The sequence below is a fragment of the Tripterygium wilfordii genome, chromosome 2 (genome assembly GCF_013401445.1).
Source record: "Tripterygium wilfordii isolate XIE 37 chromosome 2, ASM1340144v1, whole genome shotgun sequence".
NCBI classification, from domain to species: domain Eukaryota; kingdom Viridiplantae; phylum Streptophyta; class Magnoliopsida; order Celastrales; family Celastraceae; genus Tripterygium; species Tripterygium wilfordii.
The window spans coordinates 9,555,141-9,580,652 of NC_052233.1; the positions used below are offsets into that span (position 1 = coordinate 9,555,141).

Here is a 25,512-nt window from a genome sequence, read left to right on the forward strand (position 1 = left end):
AGAGGAACACAAAATATAGAGGGCTGTGAACACAAACCAAACCAGATTAAATAACTGTGAAGTTGAATTCACACAAAAAACCAATCAATATGACAAGCTAACAAAAAAATTCTTATATACACAAGAATATTTAGGTTCGCAAGTTCCTTTTCCTGAACCTTTCACTTGATTACTACTCCAGAGAGCCCTGAAAGAGGATACAATCTGGCAATTTGACCAGTAAGTTATGTTTTTCCCAGTAATGAATCTAGGAGAGCAGCCTCTTCCTCCTGTAAGTTATACACCAGAGAATGAATCACTAAAAACAATGGCATAGGCCAAGCCAAATCATATCAAGTAAATTTAGCAATACATATGTCTGGAAAAAAGAGCTACTACGTACCACTAGGGCATTAAATTCAGTTTCCTCATCTATGGCACTTATGATAGCAGGGTCATCCAGTAAGTCCTGTACCCAATAATACAGAATTAGAATATAACAGAGACATAACAAAATAAGAAAGTTCAATTTTCACTTTCACCAAATGCTGCAGATTGATCTCCGTACTTGAAAACGAAACAACCGACAATAAACACTTCATGCAGCTATAAATCGCATGTCTGAAAGAGCAGGAGAAAGTAAATGGTTCTACTCATAAAATGTATAACTACTTACATCATCAGCTATTTGCAGAAGCCCATTTTGATCCTGCATGACATGAATTCAAACTTGTAAGTTCCACTCGCAACTCCTAGATGAATACGCATCAACTTTTAAGCTAGATAGCTGATGTTAAAAAGTACTAGTCTTGGATCACAACGGTTATAAAGAAAGTTATTGGGAAGGGATAAATATGAAAACCAAATGAATGAGCAGAAAGTGTTCCAGAGCAGCAAACTAGTACTCAACATGAAGCAAAAGTACATCCTATAAATTACCTTAACAACGACAAATAAAAGCGGATCAGATGGTGTATAAATCATGTAGTGGGCACCATCCTGCATGTACAAAGATCATCATATAATGCTTTGGTCCCAAAGACCAATGTGAAAAATAAAATGAATAAACTTTAGAGGCTACTAGAGTCCAAAATTATATTAGCTTATGAACATAGACTATTTTATGCACACGTCAATATACTCGTGTGTGTGTGTCATTGTTATCATCATCAAGCCTTTATTTCAGACAATGTAGGGTTGGACAGATGAATCCATATGAGAAATCAGGGTAATGGAGAGGAAGCATGTGTGTGTGTAAGAAGACTAATGAGTGCAAAAGAAGGGAGAAAGAGAGCATCATGTTTAAAGACTAGTATTGCAAGAGCACGGAATTATCTTCTCCAAGCTAAAAAGTACACACGGAGGAAGTCTAAATAAACACAAATGTAATATAGAAGAATTATGACCAAAGGGAATTGCATGAAAGACTGCCTGTAGTTCTGTTCAAGTGGTTACAAAAGGCTTTACTGTAATCAAGGCTTCTCATCAATCATTTGAATGAACACCACTCTCTTCGCTCCTCATCTCTTTGGCAGTCTTCAACACTTAAATGTCTACATGTGTGCATATGTTCAAATACAGACCTTACAGCCGCACATACAGAGCAAGATGGAGATGGAAGGACCGAAGGAGCATCATACAACTCACTAAATGGTCTAGAAAATATACACGCTAGCTTGCTTGTGAGTTCCATATCAGCACAGAACATTACCGCATATGCAACACAAGTTTATCCATCCACTCTTAACAGTTTATTCACCCAATTTTTTAAATCATAAAAGTATGAACAGATTTAACTTTACCAGATTGAAGCACGTAATTTCTACACCTTCAGATGGCAGCCCATCTACATCTTGTCCATTATCTGCAACATTTTCAAGCATATGGTAACATACCGTCTCATGTACAGATTGCAAATCAAAGCTTTCCAAAGCAAACACCCACATAATAAAACAACTGCAGTGAATTTCTAAGTTAAGATACTAGTTTTTCTTTCCTATGCCATTCTCCCCCAACTTGATACATAAGTAATAGCAACTTACAACAAAAAAAGAAAGGGGTGCAAGAACAGTACATAACATATAATAGACAGAGTCTGTATAAGAGGAAGTCATTGCCTGTGCGGAAATCAAATATGTCATCTTCTGAATAGCAAAACCCCCCACGAGCTGTATAACAGAACCTGATAAATAGACACAGGGATCAAACTAAAAGTTATCCAGAACAAGTCGATAACATAAATGAAAGATTCTAGAGAATCACACCCGCTATATACTAAATGCATATGTATCTTGGCAAGAGCAAAAGCAACATTGGGAAGAATAGCTTCAACTTCTTCATCACTGACCTAAAATCCAGAAGCATGCAGAATTAGAACTTGATGAATTGTAAAGCTTACCAGAGAAAAAGAAAGGGATGCCTGAATAGGTCAATTCCTTCTCGTAATAAGCAGCAAACATGGCAGTTAGTAGTTTTCTAATGCTTAGGCTGTTCTTTTGATTTTAGAGTATATTTATCGGGATCATTTACGTAGCCAGGTCACAAAGAATCTTTCTCAATAAAATCTTTTAGAAAAATAAAAATGTTGTTTAACATATTTAAACACAAATTTTGAGAAAAGAAATCATGTTGAGCTTGCATAGGGGGAAAGCATGAAAACATAGTTCAGAGTTTTTCCTGCTCGATCACGCAAAAAACCATAATGTTCAAAATAGCAATAAACTGTAATCTCCAAAATAGAAGAAATTGGGTCAGAACACATACAGCTGACCACCCAACAACATTTGTGCTCTTTAAGATCTGGACAGGACTGCAACAATACATTTACTGATTAGATACCATAGGAAATAACATAATGACATCGTTCAAAATTCTTTAATGTAGAAATTATGAACAAGTAAGCAAATTACTTACGTGTCGACGGGACAGAGCAGCATACATTCATCACCTTGTGAACTCCTGAACACTCTCCTTATGACGCACTCTAATGGATAATTATTTGTTGAATCAACCTGCTTATCACTTCTTGAAATTAAATACGCAAACAAGAAAAAAGAACAAAGTCTTCAAGGCTATTAAAAAAAAGCAACATGAGCTGAAAGGAAGGTTGTTAAAGTATCATCATTCAAGATGCTTTCTTCAATCACAAAAGTGACTCTCTAATTATTGGCTGACATATTAGCAAATCCCAGTAAATTAGGCAGCATTAACAATATGCAGCATGAAGCCGTGTAAAATAGAGAAAAATGAGGGGCAGCTCAGGGCTTCTCTACTTCTGGAACTCTATGAACAACACCAACATTAGAACATCCATGCGCGTGAATATGGAAAATTGGGGTAAATCCCAACAGACTAGCAACGACTAAACTAAGAGAAAGTAGAGATTACTCACAATGGTAACAATCCGTTTGTTGGAAACCATGACAACTTTCCCTTGATCATCCACCACAAACCCCGCCGGCGGATTGGGCAAAGGCGTCGAATGATAAGAAGTAGAAGAATTTCTTGACTCCGAAGTAGAAGAAGACGCGACATCATCATCATCATCTAGGGCAACGTTCCCCACAATCTCAAAATCGCTCAAATTGTCTTTGTCCTTCTTCCTCTTCTTCTTCTTCGTCTTGTTACTTGAAGAAGTAGAAGTAGAAGTAGAAGAAGAGCGTCTCTCGTTGACGGCTAGACAAAGCGGGAGAGCAGGTTTGTTAGGGTTTGCAATTGCGAGTGAGACTGGATATGAAGAAGGGGATGGTCGGTCCCTGTGAAGAGAAGAGAGGAAAGGAAGGTTTCGAGAGTAGATTGTGAAGGTTGAGAAGGCCATGTCGGTTGTGGTCACCGTCTTTCTATTTGCAACAGTCACAGACTTGAAGCTCTCGTCGCTCTCTCTGCGTAAGGAAACACAGGCAGGAGTAGATTACACTGATATTTTCATTTCAATAGTCGGCGCTCGGCGGGTCGATTTTTTTTTTTTTTTTTTTTTTTTCGTTTAAATTCATAGCTGCCCATAGGCCCCATACCCTTAAATTTAAATATTTTAGCTTCTTTTTAAAAAAAAAAATTATTTTGCTGATTTCTTAAACGATAATTTAATTTTCCAAGGAAATACTAATTGGAAAACTAGAAAATCAAAAATATTTTCTAGTAAACTAGAATTAGGCTACATCTTACTAGTGGTGGGATCATAAATTAAAATCATTAGGGGCAAAAAAAATGTATGAGAGTTGGGGGCGAATTTTTTGGAAAATTCTTTATCTAGGGGGCGTAGGACTTTGTTAACTATTTTGAGAGCGAGAGAAATCAGTTGAGAGGCTTGTATTGATTTGGATTTGACAATTTATAAGTATAAGTTAATAGGCTGAGTTAGAATTAGTGAATTATGGACCTATTATTTTTTATTTGAGGCCTTTAACCTCAAATTAACGTAAGCATCTAATATACTTAATGTAAAAAAATTTTTTTGACTAAAGGTCATGCCCCTGGTACTAATAGGCTCGGTCCGCCACATCATTTTGATCACTGACGTCTGATGTATTTTCCGAACCAGAATTTTAATCACAGACGTCAAGCATGTTTTCCAAATCAAAATGTCCTCGCTGGATGTTCAACGGTTAAACCGAATATAATATATAACATTTTCAGTCACAAAATGGCTTGATGCCTGCTTTAGTACAACACTCCTCTCAAGTAAAAGGAATCATAAAACTAGTAATTCCCGCAACAACAAAAAAAAAATTCAAATTGTAAAGAAACTGGGAGAAAGAGAAGTCCTTCATAAATCTGCTTCCACTCTGAGTTTCGCTTCCTGGTATTTGTAGCAAAAAAAATATGGTACTGGAGGGGTTGAACAGCATTAGGTTCAGCTGCAGACTGCTTCAACTGCGAGTTTCTTTGTCGCGCCGGAACATACTCCGGTATTGAAATTCTCACCTGTAAGCTCTATGGTACACTCATTTTTGTTCAGGCAGACCTGAAAAATAGCGTGAACCATGTCCGGAAAGGAAAGTGAGAAATAATGGTTTGTAAAAGTAAAAAACCTGAAAAACAAAAGAATCTCAAAGAGATAAGATGCAAAGACTTCATATGGTAAACAGTTGATCAATTGTCTGAAACTTCCTAAAGGACAGCTTTGTGCCAGAACTGATATTGATGAGCAGAGAACTACTTTGACAGGCTAATAACAAGCCTAGAGTGCTTCAGGTAAGATGAGATGCATCAGCACATACCTTTTCAACTACTGAAATGGAATTAGGATCATGGCAGTCTCCTTTGAGGTATGATCCACATGTTCCGGTAGGAGTCCCAAAACTGGCAAATTTTACAGTCGATATACGAGCGTTTTCTGGGCACTTCAGATGGACAGCGGCTCTACTGCTGTTGTTCTCAATTCCATACTCATGTTCAGCTAACGGGTAGTCCTCCCCAATGAAAGCACAAACACTAGCTACCTTTCGTCTTGCGAATTTAATTTTCGTAGGATCTCCACCCTTTTCCTCGAAGATCACCAGTACATTTCCAGATGGCTTGAACCAAGACCGTGGAACGTGGTACCTAAAAACTCGAAGGTATTAAAAATTCATCATAGTAAAGTAAACAACACTTGTGCACAAGGATCCCGCAGTGGCAGGGGTTTGGGAATAGACAAGATGCATGAGAATTACTATTAAACCAGAAAAGATGCATGAGAATTACTATTAAACTCCCTAATCTACATGGTAACATCAATCCTTTCGGTCTTACCATCTCTGCGAAGGTTCGCCACATCCAGTATTGCATTTGTCAGGACTGAATTTACCCCTATAGTCGCATTCTTTAACACACTTCACATACATGGTTGTTTTCCTCGGCCAGTATCTTCCAATTCCTTCACCATTCAACCAAGCCACACCTTTCCCCATATAAAGCATGTCCAGCGCAACAGGTTCAGTCCCTGATGGAGGATCAATAACAACCTGTAACATTTCAAATACGAAGAAGAGCTCAATAGATATTAGTACCACTAGCTGTAAAGTTTACACCTGATTATAAATAACAGCTGATTTTATTAGCACAGTAAAAGGTGTCATTCACAAAAATGCTCACCTTGTACCATGTCAAAGGCTGTTGCTTAGGTGGGTTTGCGGTTGCTTGCCAATTGACCTTAACCGCACCATCCACATTGTATAAACCTAGGTGTTCTCCTTGCAATCCAATCTGAAATGCAGGAAGAAAGATATAAACAAGCATTTCAACTATTTCAAATGCAACAAACAATTCACAAATTTTTTTTAACTATAGTGTGAATGCTCAAGTGAGGGAAGGGTACCTTGTAAGTCCAATTATATGTAGACAAGTCCACTGTTCCATTATTGAATCCCTTAATCTTGACACTTGTTGGTCCAGCTCCTATCCATTCATAAAATGGTCCGGCAGTCTGAAGTCACAATCAGAATACGTTAAAGAGGTTAGAAATGTAGCATAATGAATTCCAGATACATAGTTGCATGCAAATGTGCTGATTCTTTAATTTCAAAATGAAAACAAGTACTTGTATTAAGAGAAGTAATCATGATTTCTTGATATGTTTCTTGACGAGTAAAATTTCAATACCATGAGCAATCTTAAAGTTCACAGGAAACATGCCTGCTCTTTCATGACAAATAGTATATCAAATGATACAATGTGAGCGAAATTTTATTAAAAGAATAAAAGAAAGGAATGGAACAGTCAATAGCAATCTATAAAGCGAATGGCAGGATATCAGATAGGCTCAAAGGGATATGAACAGGCTAACCAAGCAACAAAATTTACTCAATGGAAAAAATCAAAGGGATGAGTTCACCTAAAGTCTCAAGTCCTAAACTTCACACACCAAAAGGGCAATCTCTGCTATTACATTTTTTCCATTCACCTTGAACCTTTCAACTTCCCCATTTTAATTGACAACGAAAGGGAGATATCACTAAACAGATCTAACACGGATGAGAACCATCTAATTCTACTTGCAAAAAGTTGGTGCTGTATGAAGTAGGTTCATATAGCTAAAATTACTACTAACAAAAAGGTTTGTCATAAGTGAGATATCACAAATTGAATTGATTGCAAAAAGAAGGAATAGAAGGTTAATGAAAGCACTAAAAATGTCTTTTACAAGAACTAAGCAAGCTTAAAAGTTGTGCAAATGGCATGGAAAACACCAGTATTTTTTAAAAGTACTGCACATAAATAACTGAATGAGAAATAAGAATTGAGTCATTTCATAAAGAAAATGTCACACAACTGTACAGTTTCACATGTTTCCAAAATCTTCAATAACAAGACACAATTTGACATCTGAACCTTAAAACTCATCCAAACTGATACCAAGATCAACACAAAATCGGTCATCTTTTCACTATGTGGATATGAAAACTCAAAAGTGACTCACTTGTAAGCCGACAGTCATGCTTAGTAGAGCAATTTCATTCTTCCCAACTTTAAGAGAGATAGGCTTCTTAAATTTGAAGCGTGAACGGGTGCCATTCCCAGAAGCACTACCTGATATTGGCAAGTAGATAAAGTACGTTGTCACTATTGGAAGCTTGTCTAAATAGTTTATATAATTTTAGGTTAACATCGCCACTTAAGTAACTTTCTCATGATACTGATACATAAGAAAATTAAATCAGCATAATAATTCATTAAAAATCTGCATACTAATTCGTTACTTTTTATAATAATTGAATAACACAATGAAAAAGGGCTGCACTGCACAAATAGAAACTTGGAAGAAAAAGAACAATAACCTTGAAGTTCCTGATTCACAAAAGCATGTAGAGCATGACCCTTGGATTCAATTAGAAGAACTGGTTGGCTGCCCTTCTTCAAGAACTCCTCATCGTCACCAACAATTATACTGCAATTGATAGAAACTACTAGTTTAGTTTCAAAAGCTTTTTCTCTTGTGTAGATGCAAGATTCATTGATTTTACATGCCAAGACATTCCCTGGCTCATGTGCGTACAAGGTCTTGTTAGGATTAGCACCAACAAACAAAAGCAAAGCGATATACCTGTTAATAAGATGCTTAGGAGTGATCCTGTACACCAAGATGGGACAGGTGGCTGATTAAGATGGTAACACTTGTAACTTTTGTAACTTTCCTATTAGGTAGTTACTATTCTAGTAGTTTCTGTAATGGTAGTTAAAATGGGTCGTGGCAGGATGGGAGAAGCAGGTTTTGGGTAGTGGGAAATATTGGGAGGTTATTTTCTCCTCGAAAGCCATTGGGAGGCTACTGGCTCAACGAAAACCAGAGTTATAATTGTCTTGTTCAATCCTCCGTAATTTCAGCTCTATTTCATCTGTATCTGCCAACCTATCTCTATTTCATATCGGTGGTACTTTGTATTTCAGTGTGTTCTTATCACAAAGAGAAGTTAATATAGACCATTTCTTGATGCCTTATCCAGATTCATTTGCAAAGTAGCTATTATGGATCATACTGAACATGTCAGCCACAATAGTGCATGTGTATCACATGGTATTGATGTGACCGGACCAGTATCAAGCAATATATAATAGCTGAAAAGAAATCTTCTACCTTATTGAATAATCATGTTAGTTTGCTTTAAAGAAAGACCAACCTTGTCGTATACCAGAGATAGTCAGTAGTATCTTGTGTGGTATTGATGTGATCCACAAGTCCATTCTTAATGAAGTCTGCCTCTCCCCAGATCCCTGATTTTTCCATGAACACTGCCCATTTAAGATCTTTCAAGCCTTTATTGGATGATGGTACTGATGGCTGCAAATTCTCAGGTACCATTTCAACCGCAGAGGCCTGGGAACCCACCTGTTGAAAGTTCCATATGCCACTTAATAAGGTCAATTCAGAACAAGAATCACATGGCATGTTTAAGAACATGCAGAAAGCACATCTTAGTAGTGTTGTTTTGTAACAAAGGAAATCCGATTGTAATTGCTTTTTTTTTGTTTGCAACTCCTCACAGTATCAAAATATGACAAGTTCAGTCTTGCTCTGGAGTATATATTTGCTCATGGATTCCAGGGTTTTGCACGTGCCACTTCGTTAGGCAATTTATGTTAGGAACAACCCAAACCATGCATTGAAGCACTTACAATTTCGGTAATAATGAACTTCCCAACAGAGAAAGTACAAACAGTAATGAAAATATCTATGATGTACAGTTAGCACAAGGAGATTTTTAACTTCATCTCAACCTTGTTGAATATCCCCAATATGTGTGTCAGATAACATTGGCCCTGGCAGCCCATCTCAGTTCACCCTTTTATGGATGGAGAACCATGTGGACATTCTTTCTTTTCATGCAATATCCAACATTCCAACTAAAGAATGGGCACAAGACTGCTAAGTCAAAAGGCACAGTTTTATGATATGCTTCACAAAAACTTGCCAATAATTGATATTTGGTGCTTTTTTACATTTATTGAAAGATGATGCAACAAAAAAACACAATGCATAACGTTCCCGCCACTGGCGAGATCTATGGTGCACAGATTAGCAGCCTCCCCACATTTCGGAGATACCAAATAGGACGTGTATCATTATAATTGGCCTTGGTGTTCATTTAGAAACAATGTTGAAAGGTTTTTTGCTATAAATAATACTTGGTCAATGTAGAAAAATACAGGCACAGATTGTAAGAAGAGTTACCTTTGCCGTGTTGAATACCACATTTTTGCAGTCGGGCAGGATGCTGACTGACCATGCAGGCAGGTGGTATGATGCATTCCGAAATACTACGGTCTTGTCATTTTTGTCATCAGTATTTGAGAGAAAGGCAGCACATGCTCCTGAAGCATCAGCATATACATCGGCCTAAAACACAGCAAAAAGATAATTAGCTCATACAACTGTACTGCGGAACTGCCTGAATAGAAAGTGGTGCCAACAACTGCAGAAGAACTAAATGAAAGCGGATTCTATTAGACCACAACCCGAAATGGAATTGCAAGACTGTAAGGAAAAATGAAGAGGTCAGTTTTACAACCAAAATAACATATCTAATGGTTGCATGGTGTGCGTATAAATACAAACACATAATGCATTATATATGTTATGTGTAAAAAAAAGGAGAGAGAGATCGTTTTGAGGGTGGGAAGGATGTGGAAGGGAGAGAATTTGACATGCAGTACCACAGTAAAGGATACGAAGACATTGAGTACCTCTTGAGAAGGGCCTAGTGACGCATTAATCGGATCACTATTCAACAACGCTAGCTCACATAACTTGATAGCTTTATGAAGTTCCTTAAGATGACTCCATTTTGGAAGCCTAGCTAACCCTATTGCACACATATGGAATCAGATAGAAAGAAAAGAAAAAACCATCAACTATACACCAAGAATTGTCTATAATCAATTGAACTCCTATATCATATTATGATTAGAAAGAAACATGGAAAGCTAATATCTCACCATATTCATCAATTGGTGCATTATAGTCATAACTTGTAGTCATGAATGGACCACCAGCAGTGCGACCAAAATTTGTTCCACCATGATACTATACGACACAAGAACAACTGAGCAAAATTACAATGTCAACCACATAGAAGACGCTGTAACATGATAGAATGAATGAATAAACCACCAAGTAAATATACAAGTCCAATACAGTTATCCAATTATATTATGTCAGCTAAAGAAATAGTAGAGATTTAAGGAATGAAAGATACCAACCATGTAATAATTTTGTACACTGCCCCCTTTTTGGAAAAAACGAGCAACAGCAAAAGCAATATCTGCAGGTGGTCTGTGAGGATCCGCGCCTCCAAATGTTTTAAACCTAAAGAGATTTTTTAAAAAATTGCCACATAACTAAAGAGGAGCAACAAGAATTAAAGCTTATCACTGAAAAAGTTTCACAGCCTTTTGTGAATTGTGAGCTCGCTATATCGTATGGAAAGCAAATTCTAACTCACAAAAGGGACCCTTGTGGCCTCTAAAATTTTCCTTGACACATCTCAAGTTTCCCAAATCATAATCCTGGCAGCTAGATAGTGGTAAACATTAATCATCAATATGTCATCTAAGAGTTATGTAAATACATAACAAAGATATCAGTTAAAACTTAGGTAAAAAAGAGCTCCGTGCCACCAATACAAATGTTTTCTTGATTATTGAAGGATTGGTCCAAAGATTTTGATCATTGAACTTTATTATTTCTAGAAATTAGACTAATTTTGCTCCCCTATTAAATATGCTCAAAGCATGCCACTTTAGTGAAACTTTCAAATATTGAATAAAATTCAAAATTAAGAGAATAAGGTGGAAATTTAACATTACCATCCAGGCCAATTCTCTGTCCAAATTTTTGGCTTGTTTGGAGAAATAGGTTTGAATTGATCACAGTAAAAAGAGTTGCAAGTGTCAATCTGCACCCAAAAGGAGAAAAAAGGTTGCCATTTCCATTTGACCAAACTTAAACTGCCAAGATTTCAAGGTGTTATCAATCAGATAAAGAGGGCATCTGAGCTTTTCACTTATAAGAAAGCTTACTTCTAGCCTATTTCCAACAGTCATCAATCAAATGCAAAGGACACAGGCACAGGAATCTAGTCGCTCATTTTATTGAAATCACTTCAGCTCTTTGGTTCCTCATATGAACCTTTTTCTCCCATATGTTGTTATGAGTCATGACATTAAAGGTACAAGCAATAACAAATGGAGAGGATAAAGGATGTATGAAAGTAAGTAAGTAACAGTTATCAATAAAAATCTGTTTACAATCTCAAAGATTTTGCAAGAAACAATAGTTCACGAAGAATACATAAATCACAAACGCTGTTCAATTCTGATAGGCAAACAAGGTTAAACAGCTGCTAGAATCAATTGTAAAAGCATGAATTGATTACTTTTATATGCTTAAAAAATTGATTACTGTTATGTAATAGCCATAGGAGATGGCTTTCGTATGGCGATCACTAATGGATATTATCATCTATTCAGTCCAAGAGATGGTTACAAGTTGCTTTGTTGCAGCATGGAGAAGATCTACACTGGAAGCACAACTTACAGAGCTTTTATGTGACGGAATTCTTACCACAGGGTCAGGAGCATCATACTGCTGGCACATCATCCAAGGTACACCAATATTTTGGGACAGAGCCATTTTAGCCGCCCACATGGCATATCGTTTTCCCCCTTCTCCATAAAATGTCTCATAGTAACCATACTCATTTTCAACCTGCAATCAAAAGGAAAGGTGCAAATTGCAATCATAATACATTCATCACAAAAAGGAGTTTGGGTAAACATTCACAAAAGTTCAAACAATTAGCTAAACTTACTTAATACAGTAAACTTAAATCCCCTTAATACGGTAAACTTAAATCCCTGTGACAATTGCAAATTGCATGGAGCGTAGAATGTAGCAGACTAGAAGTTACACTTGCCTGGGACAAGATGATTGGACCTCCCTGTGAAGCAAAAAGTTTCTCCTGTTTCATAAGGTTCACTATGTATGTCATGAACTTCTGCATGTGATACTGGACGCAGCAAGTAGATAGAGTTGGTTAGGAAACACCCATATTTCATTTCGTGTACAAAATCAAGCCTCTGAAAAGTGCGTTTTTATACCTTGAAGGGCTCACTATCAGTCCGAAAGATGGTACCAGGCACATAATGCAACCAAACAGGCACACCCCTGTTTCATGCAATCACATATAAATCAAGTTTTACACACTAACAGAAGTTGAAGAATAATCCTCTAGTTTTTAGCAGATGAGAAAGTTTGTGGCCGATGATACCTTAAAAGTTAAAATTTATCAGTTGTAGACATACCCATAATTCCATTCAGCTGCAACAAATGGGCCTATTCGCAGAATCAAGTACATCCCCGCTTGCTGAACGATCTTGACAAACTTTACCAGATCGAACCTCCCACCAAAATAATACTAGTATTCACCCAAATCAAAGGACCATCAGAAACAGGAGAAGACAAAAAAAACCCAAATACTAATAATTATGTAAACTGGAAACCAATAACCAGATTGAGTTTAAAGCACTCACATTGTCAGGAGAAGGTTCATGCCCGTTCCAGAAGACATAAGTTTCAATGACGTCTACCCCTCCTTCCTTGGCCGTCTGAACCAACCCCGGCCACATCTACCAAGCACACCAAACATTGATAAAATGAGACGACAAACAATTCAAAAAAGAAGTGAAATGCATATACATCCTTCAGTGAGACAAACAATCGAACACACTAACCGCAGGTACACTACGAGGGTAATGAATGGAAGCAGAGATGAGGAGCTTCCGCTGCCCATCGATGATAAGCGAGCGGCGATCGTAGGTGACATTGGCCGCTAAACACACTGTGAAGAAACAACAACACAATAGCAACAAAAATTTCGGTACCATTTTTTTGTGGGTGCTTGTTCTAAGCTCACTCCCTACTCCCTACTTTTATATGCGAGCGAGTGACCCAACGAGAGAAGAAAATAGCGAACAAAGCATGTGGGTGGCTTTAATTAAACAACGTGTTGAGGTCAGCTATTAATCTAAGCATACATATTGACATAAATGATGAAAAGTTTCTCCATTTTTCAACCACTCCTTGAATTGGGCTAACCGGGCAATAATTGCAACACTGAACAGGAGATTTCAACTGTGTTAAATTTTAGTTGGTATTGAAGAAGAGTGCATGGTAAAATAGGGTAATCAAATCGATGGAAAGAAACGATGGGGCACCAAATATCCAAGTTTTGATCCCAATTCTTGCCTTAAATCCTACTCCAGGGACTAGATTCTTTACTAGTTCATTTTACAATTTCTGGGGATGGTCACATGCCTCGTATATCGCACACACCATCCAACACCAATACAGTAGCGCGCACAGAGTTTCTTTAGAATTCCCAGACAAAACTTATCTTGTTCATGATCCTGTCGGATCACCGACAAGGCCGGAAATATGAAACTCGCTCGGTTGTCACTTGGTATATGCGAGTGGGCTTGGGCCTCAATGTTTTAGATATGCGGGTCCAACGTTTGGGCCTTGAATCGAAACAAATATTTTTTTCTCTCTTATAGGGGTGAGTTTTTTTTTTTTTTTTTGGGACTTTTGGAGGCCGGTACACTAGATTATACTTGATTGTAAAAAAGCGCAATCACTAAAACATCATTTTAAAAAAGTACGATGGGGATCATCTGTTACCAAAATAACCTCAAATTTGATTTTCTCTCTCCATGAATTGTGATACAATAGTGATACTTTTAAATAGAAGATTCAATTTAGTGTTCAATTTATATCTTTTGCTCATAAAATGATGATATAAATGTTAGAATGTAAATTTGATTGCATTACATGTCTTTCTGGTTCAATTATGTCATTTTAGTGGATTTTTGGTGTTGGTGATACTATAGTGATACATCTCTGCAGCTGTAAATGTTTTTTCCAAAATGAACAAGAGATGTACAAACCAAGAAAAGAAAAGTAATTAGGAAGAAGAAGTATGCATACTGGTTCAATTGTATCATTTTAATGAATTTTTGGTGTTCGTGATACTATAGTGATACATCTCTATAAAAAACGAATCATAGTCCAGATCTGCAAAAAACGAAGCACAACCCAGATTGAACAACGAAGCATAGTCCAGATCTGTCAAAAACGAAGCAGAGCACCTCGACGCTGTCTGGATTGAGCAACGACGAAGAAGGCGATGAAGAGAGGAGATACTCAGCCAAAAACGGAGAAGAAGACAACGAAAAACAAATTCAGATTGAGAACCAGAAGAAGAAGAAGAAGAAGGAGAAGAAGGAGAGAAAGAAGGAGATAACTTTTAGTAGAGAAGGAGGAGAGAAAGAGATGACACACTAGAGTTGGATAGTTGGAGGGAGAAGAAGAAAAGGAAGAAGAAGGGTATTGTAGGTATAAACTAAAAAATATCTTAAATCAAATGACCAAATTACCCTTAAATTGCACTTTTTTACAATTTTAAAAATGTCCATGACCTTTTTACAATTAAGTTATCCAAAGTGCTCTTACTGTCAATTATACTTTTTTTTTTAAACAGGGGATTTTAGGAGGGGTAAGATTCAAACCCATGACCTAATGAATGAATGATCCCTTACATGCAATGACAATGACATTAGTTAAAACACAAATCTCATTTAATGTATCATATAGTGATTGAGTTCATTTATCGTTTCAGTCTGTAACCAAACTGGCTTCCTGGCCTGTCGTTGATTGTTTTTTCATGAATGCATCAATCTCCGCCTCCGGGTCTGGCTTAATTCCTGCCTCCTTTTCATATCTCGTCCACCTAAGCAATGCCTTGAGTTTGATGATGAAAAGATCCAAATTTTGGGGAAATTCTTGTTTGCTTTTGGGATATTTTTGGTGGAGAATATGTGATGTGTCAAAAGAAAAGGAGACATATTAAAAAGAAATGGAAAAAGAAAATTGAATTGTGACACAAATTTGTAGTATGTTTCGACGTTGCTTTGAACGATGAAAAAAGAAGTGTGTGCAATGTAAATAAGAAAATATAAAGTTGTGAAGTAATAATGGAGTATTAAATATTGAGAATAATGATATAGCCGACAAAATGAAAAAAGGAAAGCTTGGGACATCAAGGGGAGATGAAGGAAATAAAAAGAAAAAGAATGGAAAGAAAAATTAAGGAAAATCTCGCTAGTAAAGGCAAGCAAACCAATGCAAAAGGAAACAATAATAAGTAAAGAAGATGGCCGTGTGACTAGAGAATAGAAAGAGGAGATTTGCACGCCCGGCAAGAAAGAGGAAATCAATACAAAAGAAAAAAAGAAGATCATGTTGACTAATATGATTTGTTGTATGAGAAGAAAAAATTACATCTCTTTCATTTTTTATTGTTAAAAGATATAAATGTTATAGGGGTACCTTATTAAAGAAGAAAATCAATGGAGGAGGTGATTATTAGAAGTATGAGGAGGTAGATTCATGACAGAAATGGTGTTCAAGGAAATTTGGAGAGGATTTCCATTGATTTCTTCAAGCAAAACCAACAGATTTCCAGTAGTCTTGAGGAAAGCCCGTGGCACATGGTACCTATGAAAGAACACCAAGCTTAAGTCACATAACTGAACATTATCATTGGATTATTTGCACAAGTATGCAAGTGGCCTAAAATACTATGTTCTGCTCTCTTACTTATTGGTCTAGTTGGAATCTGAATCTCACTCGTATTGAGAGGCAAGAAATACTTACAATATCTGGGAAGGATTTCCCTTAGATGTATTAAAAGAAACCCAATAACGACCAATGCTCTGTCCGTTGACCCAAGCCTCACCTTTACCCATTGAGCTAAGGTTTAAAGCAACTGGATCATCTCCAATAGGTGCATCAAACGCAGTCTGCCAAATGAATGATTTATGAGACTAAAATCAATGTGGATGAATCACATCACATCACATTTATAAGCCTTTATTTTAGTAGAAGTTCATATGGTATGAAACAAACATGGCCACCATATACATGTATAAACAGACATAATTAGAAGAACAAAGATTACATCGACCACGATATTTGTCTGTTAATAAGTTATACGTACGTAGAATACAGATGTAATATTATAATCATGATCAAAGTTTAATTAACATATCACATAGTCTGGTTTACAGGCGAACATGTGACCCAGAGGTAAGTTGCAAGAGTGCAACTTAGAGCCAGAGGTCACAAGTCTTATTTCTGAAAACAGTCTCTCCACATATTATGTGGGGATAAGATTTACGTATATCATGTATGTCCCCGATTCTTCCCTCTGCAAGAGCCTTGTACACGAGAGTTGTTTACCTTTTTTTTATCATCTAGTCTGGTTTGTGAGAATAACTTCGTCATTATTGTCATAGCATTACTTTCCCAATCCAAGTTATTCATCACCAAACATGTATTTACATATGGAGAAGTAATATTTGTACCTTGTACCAAGTAAGTGGTTGACTGTTAGTAAGAACAATTTCACTCCACTCAACATTGTCTGAATTTGGTTCCATGTATATCTGCAACTTCTCCCCTAGTAGCCCAACCTGCATCGGTCATAGACAAGAGTCATAATGATGCGTCCCTAGTTGTTCCGTGCTCTTTTTTTTATCCAATTGTTATCAAGGACTACCAATTCGTAATAAAATTGTAACCAGGGGTCTAGTTAGAATATCGGACCTGGTATCCCCATGTATAATTGGTAAAATTATACACCTCTGTCTCATTGCATTGTATTTCCGCTTTAGTTAAGCCAGTAAATCTGCTCTCAAGGAAAGCTCCTGAATCCTTTGAGTAGACATCGAAAAGAGAAAGTGATTGACATCTACAATTAGTGAATCACTGAGATTGTAAGATCATAGAAATGCAGCCTAGAAAATATTACCGGTAATCCAACCATAACACTAAGGATGGAGATATTGTTGGTCCCATCGTTTAAGTCAATTGCTTCTTCCAAAGTAAAGGCCTTAACATCATGACTTCCATGCGCAGATCCTGAGAAGAAGAAAAAAATGATTTTAGAGCTGATAAATAAGTGGGAAACCAGAATGTCAGGAATGCTAATTTATTAATTATCTCCATCCATCAATGAAAAGGAATAATAACAGTTTACCATGAAATGCATGATGACCTAGTAGCATCGCTTTTTTTCACCAGATTTTCAAAAGCTTATTCATTAATATATTATGCCCTAGTATTCCATCTCTATTTCTTCGTTCTTCAAATACACAGACCACAGTAGTTAATGACATCAAAAAAATTATATTTTGAGGGAACACCATTTAAAAAAGTTATTAAGTAGTTGACGGGACTTACCTGCATACACATTGTTGACAAAGGCATGTGCAACATGTCCACGAGACTCCACATGAAGAATAGGAGTAGAGCAAGATGAATTTGGTTCAAAGCTGTTAAGGCATGTTTCTTAATTAACCCAATCTACATAACTTACAAAAAAAATTACCAGTACTAAATTAAATTACTTAAGTATGATATGGAGTTATGGACATAATTTGCTAAGAAATATGAATGTACCTGAAAGAATACCAAAGATAATCGGATTTATCTTTGGTTGTATTCATATGCTCAAGTAGTGTATTTGATTTTATAGAAGTGTCTAGGTAGTTTGTAACATCATCTTTGAATTCTTTCCATATGTCGGCTGAATCAGACATTTGGCTGGACATTGTCGTTCTAATGCTTTTCTCTGTGTTTACCTGTTATAACATATGCAAGGCTGACTATCTTCTTTGAAAGTAAACGAAGAACGCATTCTAATTTATTATTGTACTGAATCTATATCATATCAAACTGCCTTTTCATTTCTGTCTGTTTTTCTAAAAATTAAAAGGAAGGGTTCTTGAACAAGGCAATTTGACTTGCTAATTTTTCAAGCAAGTCATGTGACATGCAATTCGAGTGTGATCTAATGGCAATTTTATCAAGCATAAATATAAGAACAAACATTGTATGGCATTTTGTGTTTATTCATGTCCATTATGTACAATTATCTTTATATGTAAGTGACTTGATCGTTTAAACTTCGGAAAGTCTTTTTGGGATAAGGCTTATACTTAAGGCATAAACTACATTAGTAAATAAAGTTAAAAGTACAAATAAAGCTAGACTCTTATGAACAATATTGAAATCTTCGTCAGCATCTTGCCCAAAAAATATGAAGCTTGGAACTTTTTGACCAAAGAATAAAATTTGATCAGTATGTAGATAATTGTCAGTAAACAAAGGATTTTTAAGTACCAACTTACCTTTGCGGTGTTGAATATTACATTTTCACAATCACGTAGGATGCTAATTGACTTTGGAAGTAGTTCAAATGATATGTTTCGAAATTGGATGGTAGCATTCTCTCCTTGATTGTTGTTTACAAGAAATGCAGCACATTCTCCCTCTGCTGCTTCAAAAACATAGGCCTAATTGAAGATAAATTGGCGGTTAGTGATAACTCCTATCATACTTGTGTTAATTTTATAATATTTATCCATTACAAGAATTCAAAAAAGCATTGGATATCACCTCCTGAAGATCCCCTAAAGAGAAGTTAGATGGTGTTCCCTGCAATAAAGTGCTAGAGCAAAGCTTGATTGCTGCATGCAAGTCTTTCAGATGGCCCCACTTGGGTTGCTGGATTAGACCTGGAATTTTTTCAAAAAAGAAAACAACACATCAGTATCATGTTTGTCATGGAGTACTTTAATGCTAACGACTTCCTATCACTTACCATATTCATCAAGTGGAGCTTGATCATAATAACTTGTAATCACGTATGCAGATGCAGTCCTTCCAAAGTTTGTACCACCATGGTACTACACAAAGATTTCATAATTAAAGCTTCAAGTCAAGATAGAAAATAAAAGGAAAACAATACGCGTGCACAAGACTCTCACGGTGAGTGGGGTCGGGGAAGGCAAGATGTACATATATTGTATCCCCACATAATATGTGGAGAGGTTGTTTTCGGGAATTGCTTATAGAGAAAAAAAAAAGTGAAATAACATTAAACACATAATTATTGAGGCCTTTTTCAGTAGTTTTACAACCAATTTTCCACTCGAACGGCAAAAATTGTTTGGCAGTCACATGCCAAGAATAATTTTTCAAAATCTGTTCTCAAAACACCTATAAGACAATATCAAGTTCTGCCATGTCCAAAACATCCAACACAATCAAAAGAGAGAAATTTTTAAGTTAATAGAGGAAATTATTAGTTGGAAGCAGAATAAAAGTGTTTTTAAGCTCATGCTTCAAAACTAGTAACTGAAAACACTGCCAAGCAGAGACAAGTTTTCAGTTGATATAACAATACCATGTAATAATTTATATAGCTTCCATTTTTTGCAATAAAAAGTGTGACATGAAATGCAATATCCTCAGCAGATCTTAGATACGGTTCTCCACCATAGACTTGATAGCTTCAACCATGAAAACAAAAAAAAAAAGTAGCAAGGGTCAGTTGGCTTGATAATTACTAATCAAAATTATGCTGCTTCAAATATCTATGAGGCACTTTGAAATTTTACAATTATGACTCAAGTGATATTCTTCAAGTACAAAAGAAAAACGTTTTTTTGACACAAGGAACAAATTATGCAGATATCAATCATATAATCAAGTCATCTTCGAAAAGTTTACATGTTTCACGCTTTGAGTACCTTTTGCACCGTTGTTCCACTAAGAAGGCCATTATTGGTGGCTTCGCAATCATCATAATTCATAAACACTAACACACTATTGCTTAAATTCCTTAGAGCACATAACATCAATACAATCACTATCAAACTGCTATCATCTCCGTACCTATGACCATAATTTCTTACCGCTTTGCACACCGTCACCGCAAACACCATTACCCCTTATTTTAGGTGCTTTCCATGAATAATCCATGATCAATATAAATTTCATATTTCTTTCCTTTACCTTCACCTGTTTCTTGTTTACTTGCTAAAAATTTATGATACGAATTTCAATTCATTTATTTTCTGATTTTGAGACAAAAAAAAAAGATTCAGGGATGCGTACAAGGATGTCCAATTCTCTGTCCAAATAGATGGCTTGTTTGGAGCGTTTGGCCCCTCAAAAGTTTCTCCACATCTCATGCCATTGCAGGAATTAATCTGCAAATAAGAAATTGGTGCACTTGTATTTGTGAACTTAAAAGTCTATATGGAACACCAACTATATTAGTTCACCAAGTAAAAGAGCTATAGCTTTCTGAAAAGAAGGGATGCAGTACATAACTACATATAAACTTGACTTGCAGCAAGAACGACAAAAAAAAAAATTGAAATATAGTAGAACTGACCACTGGATCAGGAGCATCTTTTTGCTTGCACATCACCCATGGCACACCAGTTTGGAGCCCAACAGCCATTTTTGCAGCCCAACGAACATATGGGGGTCCTTTTTCACGAAAAGCTGCTTCAATATTTTGATATTCATTCTCAATCTATATTGACGTATTGGTTTTCAGATTTCATAACCACTGGATATGAAGTTTAGAATTAATTGCATATACATGAAGTATATTTCTTAATTTCACCTGTGATAATACTATTGGGCCTCCTTGTGAAGCATATAATCCCTCTGACTTCATCAAGTTCACTATTTTTGTGGTAAAATTTTGCATGTAAAACTACAAAGAACAATAGTAATAGTAAGGATAATAAATTATATGGAAAATAAGTTTAACAGATTATTGCACTGGTAAGAAAAAAAGTTATATTACCTGTCATTGAATGAAACAAAGAAAAATTTAGTTTCTGAACTAACTTGAGGAATATTACAATATCCCTAGCATGTAACTCTAAGCATGAAGTCTTCTTCAGGTTAAACAATTGTACTACACCCATCATAGCTACAAACGGGCTGCTTTATCATAATTACCTCATTTCTACAAAAAATAAGCATTTGTATTTAGACCCGACCCTCCGAAAAAAAAAATGTGAATTTGTACTTAATGGGGGAACATAGATCCAGGGGAAGCCACTTTTGTGCGCACGTGCGTGTTTGTGCAGGTGAGCGAGTAATAAGTTATAACTTATAAGTGAGAGAGAGAGCTTTGTACCTTGAATGGTTCATTATCTGATCGGTAAATGATTCCTGGGACATCATGCAACCAAAATGGAAACCCCCTGCACTTCCAACATATAACAACTCTCAGCCCAACAAAATGTACATGCATCGCAACACGTACAGAATGCCACATATCAAATAACTAAAATCAACTTTTATTCAACCAAGCAAGGGCGGATTAGGGGGGGGACTACACTAGGCTGTAGTCCCCCCCCCCCAAATATTTGTTAAGTATGTATATATACATATACATATATACACATATATACATACACATATACACAAACACATATACACACACATATACATACACACACATATATATACATACATGCCTGCATACATACATACACATATAGATATATACTTATACAATTATACAGAAATAAATAAAAATACACTTATATACAATTATATACATATTTATACCTAAATATACACTTAGTCACCTAAATTAAAACACACTTCGTACCTTCTCTCCTTCGCAGGTGCAAGTGTGTAACCGTGTTGTTTCATAATTTTGTCTCAAGACTCTCAACTAACGGTAAGCATAAATGCCTAATCAACTAATCTCAGTAACATGTGTTGTCAATTAAATAGATGTAATGTAAATAGCCTTAAAAAAAATTTCGGGGACGCTGCCTCCCGACCCCATCAACTTTTAGCAATCCCCCTAACTGGCTCCACCTTTGCAACCAAGTATACATGCAACTCTCATATTGTTTTTTGCATTCATCTGACTATACTGTGATTTCCAGTACGACTTGAAATGAAATGACTTCAGTTTCTTCTCAAGGTGAAAAGAGACATTTACAAGTTATGGCTTATTAGCTAGAAAAGAACAATATAAGATGTCAAGCACTGGATGCAACACGCATAAGAGTCTATATAACACAAAGCCTGGATATCTCTGTTAGTTCATCAATTGTTTTAAGAACTTAATTAAAGAGTAAAGTAATAACCACCCGTAGTTCCATTCACTCTCAATGAAGGGCCCAATCCTAACGCAGGCATAAAGCCCCTGAGCCTGTATTTCCTTAATGAACCTGACCAAGTCATATCTCCCACTGAAATCATACTGTACCATAAAATCACCCAGTTCCATTAGACCGTATCACAGAGAGAACGAGTTATATACATCATATATTTTTCAAAAGGGTTACTGACCTGACCAGGCTGTGGCTCGTGGAGGTTCCAGAACACATAAGTCTGAATAACGTCCAATCCTCCGTCCTTAGCTTTGGCTATCAACGATGGCCACATCTGCACAACACATATTACAAGCAATCAGTTTTCTAACGATATACAACATCTGGTTATAAAAACATCAAAGCCAAAAATCCATTAGAAATCACAAGGCACACCCATAATAAGTTTGCCCTCACAAATCCTCTTCTTACAGACAAAGAAGTTTGCCCCGCAGTTCATTGAATTATAGCTATACAACTCAATTGGGGAATTTCCACAAATAGGTTTCGAGCACGCAAAATAATTGCGCATTCTCACGTCCGCAGCGCTTGATCCATCGAGAGTGAAGGTGGCGTATCGTTGTTCACGGTCACGGCTCACTCGAAAGCAAAGCAAATGTCCCATGCTACAGTTCCATCACGACTATTGTGGCCGCTATGGCATTACAGTTCGTTGTCGTAATCAGAAGCTGTGCCTTGACAGGGTTGTTTGTTAGGGCTCTCCGTGATTCCGCCCGTTTTACTCGCCAAATACCGGTCCCAATTTTTTTAAAGGCATGGCCGCATGGGGCCGTAACAAAGGAAAGAGAGGGATGCGGTTTCTCCCACTTTTAGTATCGCGGCCTCAGCGGAGATCCACTAGGCTATTAACTTAGTGGTAGAGCGCATCCTTAATAATTGTATACAACCATCGTTGGATTGTGAGGGCTTTCGGCCACATGGATAGTTCAATGTACTCCTAACATTTCACCCTAAGATCATCCAAGGCACATTAGCATGGTGAACTTCTCGTGTCCAATTTTCTATGCACTCGTGGGATCTGGGGACCATAACGACTCCTCTCTTCTTGAGGATTCATACATCCATTAAGCAGTGTATGAAAAGCTATCTCTCGAGTATATGTTTAGGTTCGGTCTCAATAGAAAAATAAAATGAAACACCTAACAACGTATCTTCACATACCAAGAACTACGAAATCACTCCTTTCAGTCTCGTGCGACGGAAGGATCATACCATTTGTACTTCTTTTTCATACTTTTCCTAGAAGTCTAGAGAAAGCCACAATCAATCGAATTTTCCTAACCCTACCTTTCCAAAAGGGTAAAAGGGTCTTTTGAATTGCCACATTTTTAATCTCTCCCTCCCCAAATTTAAACCTTTTTTTATGAAGAAAAAAAGTGTCACAGTTTTAAGGATATGATTAAAATTATACATTTACTTGTCTAAAATACAAATTGAAAACACACATGTAACACCGAGCTAGCCACTACTTGGAGTGATAAGGATGGTGTGTATCACCTCAGTGATCAGGATTCAAATCTCTCATCCCGTAAAACAAAAAAAAACACACACACACATGTAACAGCGGCGGGCATCTTGTTCACGTTTTGTGACACAATAGTATACAGTATAAAGACCTATTGACTTGTGAACTGGTCCCCTGCGAGTGCGAGACCCGTGAACAAAAAAGACGAATGATTTCATTCACTAAAACCACAATCACAAGCAGAATAACGTACGACGACGCCAATATTTTGCATTTAATAGTCGTTCAAAAGCCATAGACACATTCAAATCGCTTATGAATGTAATTGGTAATTAACCACGTACCTGAGGAGTGCTACGAGGATAATGAATTGAACCAGAGAATAAAAGTTTCCTTTCTCCTTCAACAATGAGAGATCTTCCATCGTATGTCACCACATCTCCTACTCCTCCTCTACCACCACCGCCTCCAACTACAACGGTGGCTGCCACCAGGACCACCCAACATACCCACCACCACCACTGCACCATCTCTAGTTTATGCTCATCAAAAAAAAAAAACTCTAGCTTATATATCTGATTGGTTGGCGAAATTGAAGGGTTTGAAAGGGTTGGGCTCATATATATATATATATATATGAGTTTATTTAGTAACTGAGGAGATGGGTAATTTTATCATGTCTTGAAAGTAAGGTTGGCGTGTCTGTGCCTCCAAGATTCCACTCAAGAGTAGGTGAGAAACACCAGTAAAGCCTGTAATTTGTCGTTAATTCATCGGACTGTGTGGGTGTGTACAGCGCATAATTATATCCAATGAATACCAAAATTTTGAGAATCTTGGTCAAATTGAAAAGTCAATAAGGAAAAAAGTCAAACCCAAGAGCCTTATAGTTTGTTATATGAAAGTATAATTAGTGATGCAGTATTACAGTGTTTGCCAATTGCCATGTTAGATACGACTTGCAGCCTTAAATGATCCCAAAAACCGATGCAATTAAGTCACCAAAAGAGGTAAAAGAAAATGTAACTATGTCAGGGAAAGATGCACATAAAGATATGGGTGGCAGGGGTCTGCTGTAGTTTTCGTTGTAGGTAATTTGGATCCCAAAAAATTTTTATTTTATTTTGAAAAAATTATAAATGTGTAGTTTATGATCTAACGAATCCAACGATATATTTTTTGTTAGAAACAAAAATCAAATTCATCGTGATCCAGGCACCGAATGTTTTGAATTTATATCCGACGGTCTAAAATTGTTAAGCATTTTTCATATAGCATATGATTTTTGTTTTGAACAAAAAATATATCGTTGGATTCGTTAGACCATAAACTACACATCTATAATTTTTTCAAAATAAAATAAAAAAAATTTTCATCTCAAATTGTTATTACAGCGGGGCCTGTTGTAATTTTTTTACAGCAGAGCCCCGGCACCCCTACTCCATATTTATATACAAGATACTAACAAACCCGATCAAAAAGAGGTTGGTCAGCTGACAATCAATTGAGTTGAACATATTTGTGTTCAA

The 25,512-nt window shown here is 36.6% G+C and overlaps 3 protein-coding genes across 9 annotated transcripts; all 3 read right to left on the reverse strand.

Annotated features, from left to right (window-relative positions):
• Positions 1-26: 26 nt before the first annotated feature.
• On the reverse strand, positions 27-3,929 carry LOC120007551. The gene is made up of 10 exons (XM_038857858.1): positions 3,371-3,929; positions 2,893-2,990; positions 2,743-2,788; positions 2,244-2,326; positions 2,097-2,161; positions 1,782-1,843; positions 919-978; positions 656-688; positions 383-448; positions 27-269 (listed from the first exon to the last, which is right to left on the reverse strand). Exons 1-10 carry the CDS (start codon positions 3,794-3,796, stop codon positions 225-227), a joined length of 984 nt encoding a protein of 327 aa, XP_038713786.1. The 5' UTR covers positions 3,797-3,929; the 3' UTR covers positions 27-224.
• Positions 3,930-4,572: 643 nt separating this feature from the next.
• LOC120012949 (beta-galactosidase 10) lies at positions 4,573-13,829 on the reverse strand. Its single transcript, XM_038864525.1, has 19 exons — positions 13,189-13,829; positions 12,988-13,083; positions 12,760-12,872; positions 12,556-12,622; positions 12,372-12,464; positions 12,020-12,163; positions 11,263-11,351; positions 10,657-10,762; positions 10,393-10,480; positions 10,141-10,259; positions 9,629-9,793; positions 8,577-8,785; positions 7,737-7,846; positions 7,379-7,488; positions 6,278-6,385; positions 6,055-6,165; positions 5,713-5,924; positions 5,199-5,523; positions 4,573-4,942 (listed from the first exon to the last, which is right to left on the reverse strand). Exons 1-19 carry the CDS (start codon positions 13,339-13,341, stop codon positions 4,832-4,834), a joined length of 2,529 nt encoding a protein of 842 aa, XP_038720453.1. The 5' UTR covers positions 13,342-13,829; the 3' UTR covers positions 4,573-4,831.
• A 1,910-nt stretch (positions 13,830-15,739) lies between these two features.
• On the reverse strand, positions 15,740-24,542 carry LOC120012959 (beta-galactosidase 6). 7 transcript variants are annotated; one of them, XM_038864541.1, is made up of 18 exons: positions 24,328-24,542; positions 22,697-22,792; positions 22,495-22,607; positions 21,522-21,588; positions 20,997-21,089; positions 20,760-20,903; positions 20,477-20,571; positions 19,764-19,869; positions 19,179-19,263; positions 18,974-19,092; positions 18,706-18,870; positions 17,975-18,156; positions 17,756-17,847; positions 17,325-17,434; positions 17,120-17,227; positions 16,879-16,986; positions 16,169-16,314; positions 15,740-16,009 (listed from the first exon to the last, which is right to left on the reverse strand). In XM_038864541.1, exons 1-18 carry the CDS (start codon positions 24,511-24,513, stop codon positions 15,859-15,861), a joined length of 2,166 nt encoding a protein of 721 aa, XP_038720469.1. In that variant the 5' UTR covers positions 24,514-24,542; the 3' UTR covers positions 15,740-15,858. The 7 variants fall into 7 exon arrangements, with proteins under 7 accessions (XP_038720469.1, XP_038720464.1, XP_038720482.1 ...); XM_038864536.1 differs by having other exon boundaries at positions 22,492-22,607; XM_038864554.1 differs by lacking the exon at positions 24,328-24,542 and adding an exon at positions 22,930-23,339 and having other exon boundaries at positions 22,492-22,607.
• Between the last annotated feature and the right edge of the window lie 970 nt (positions 24,543-25,512).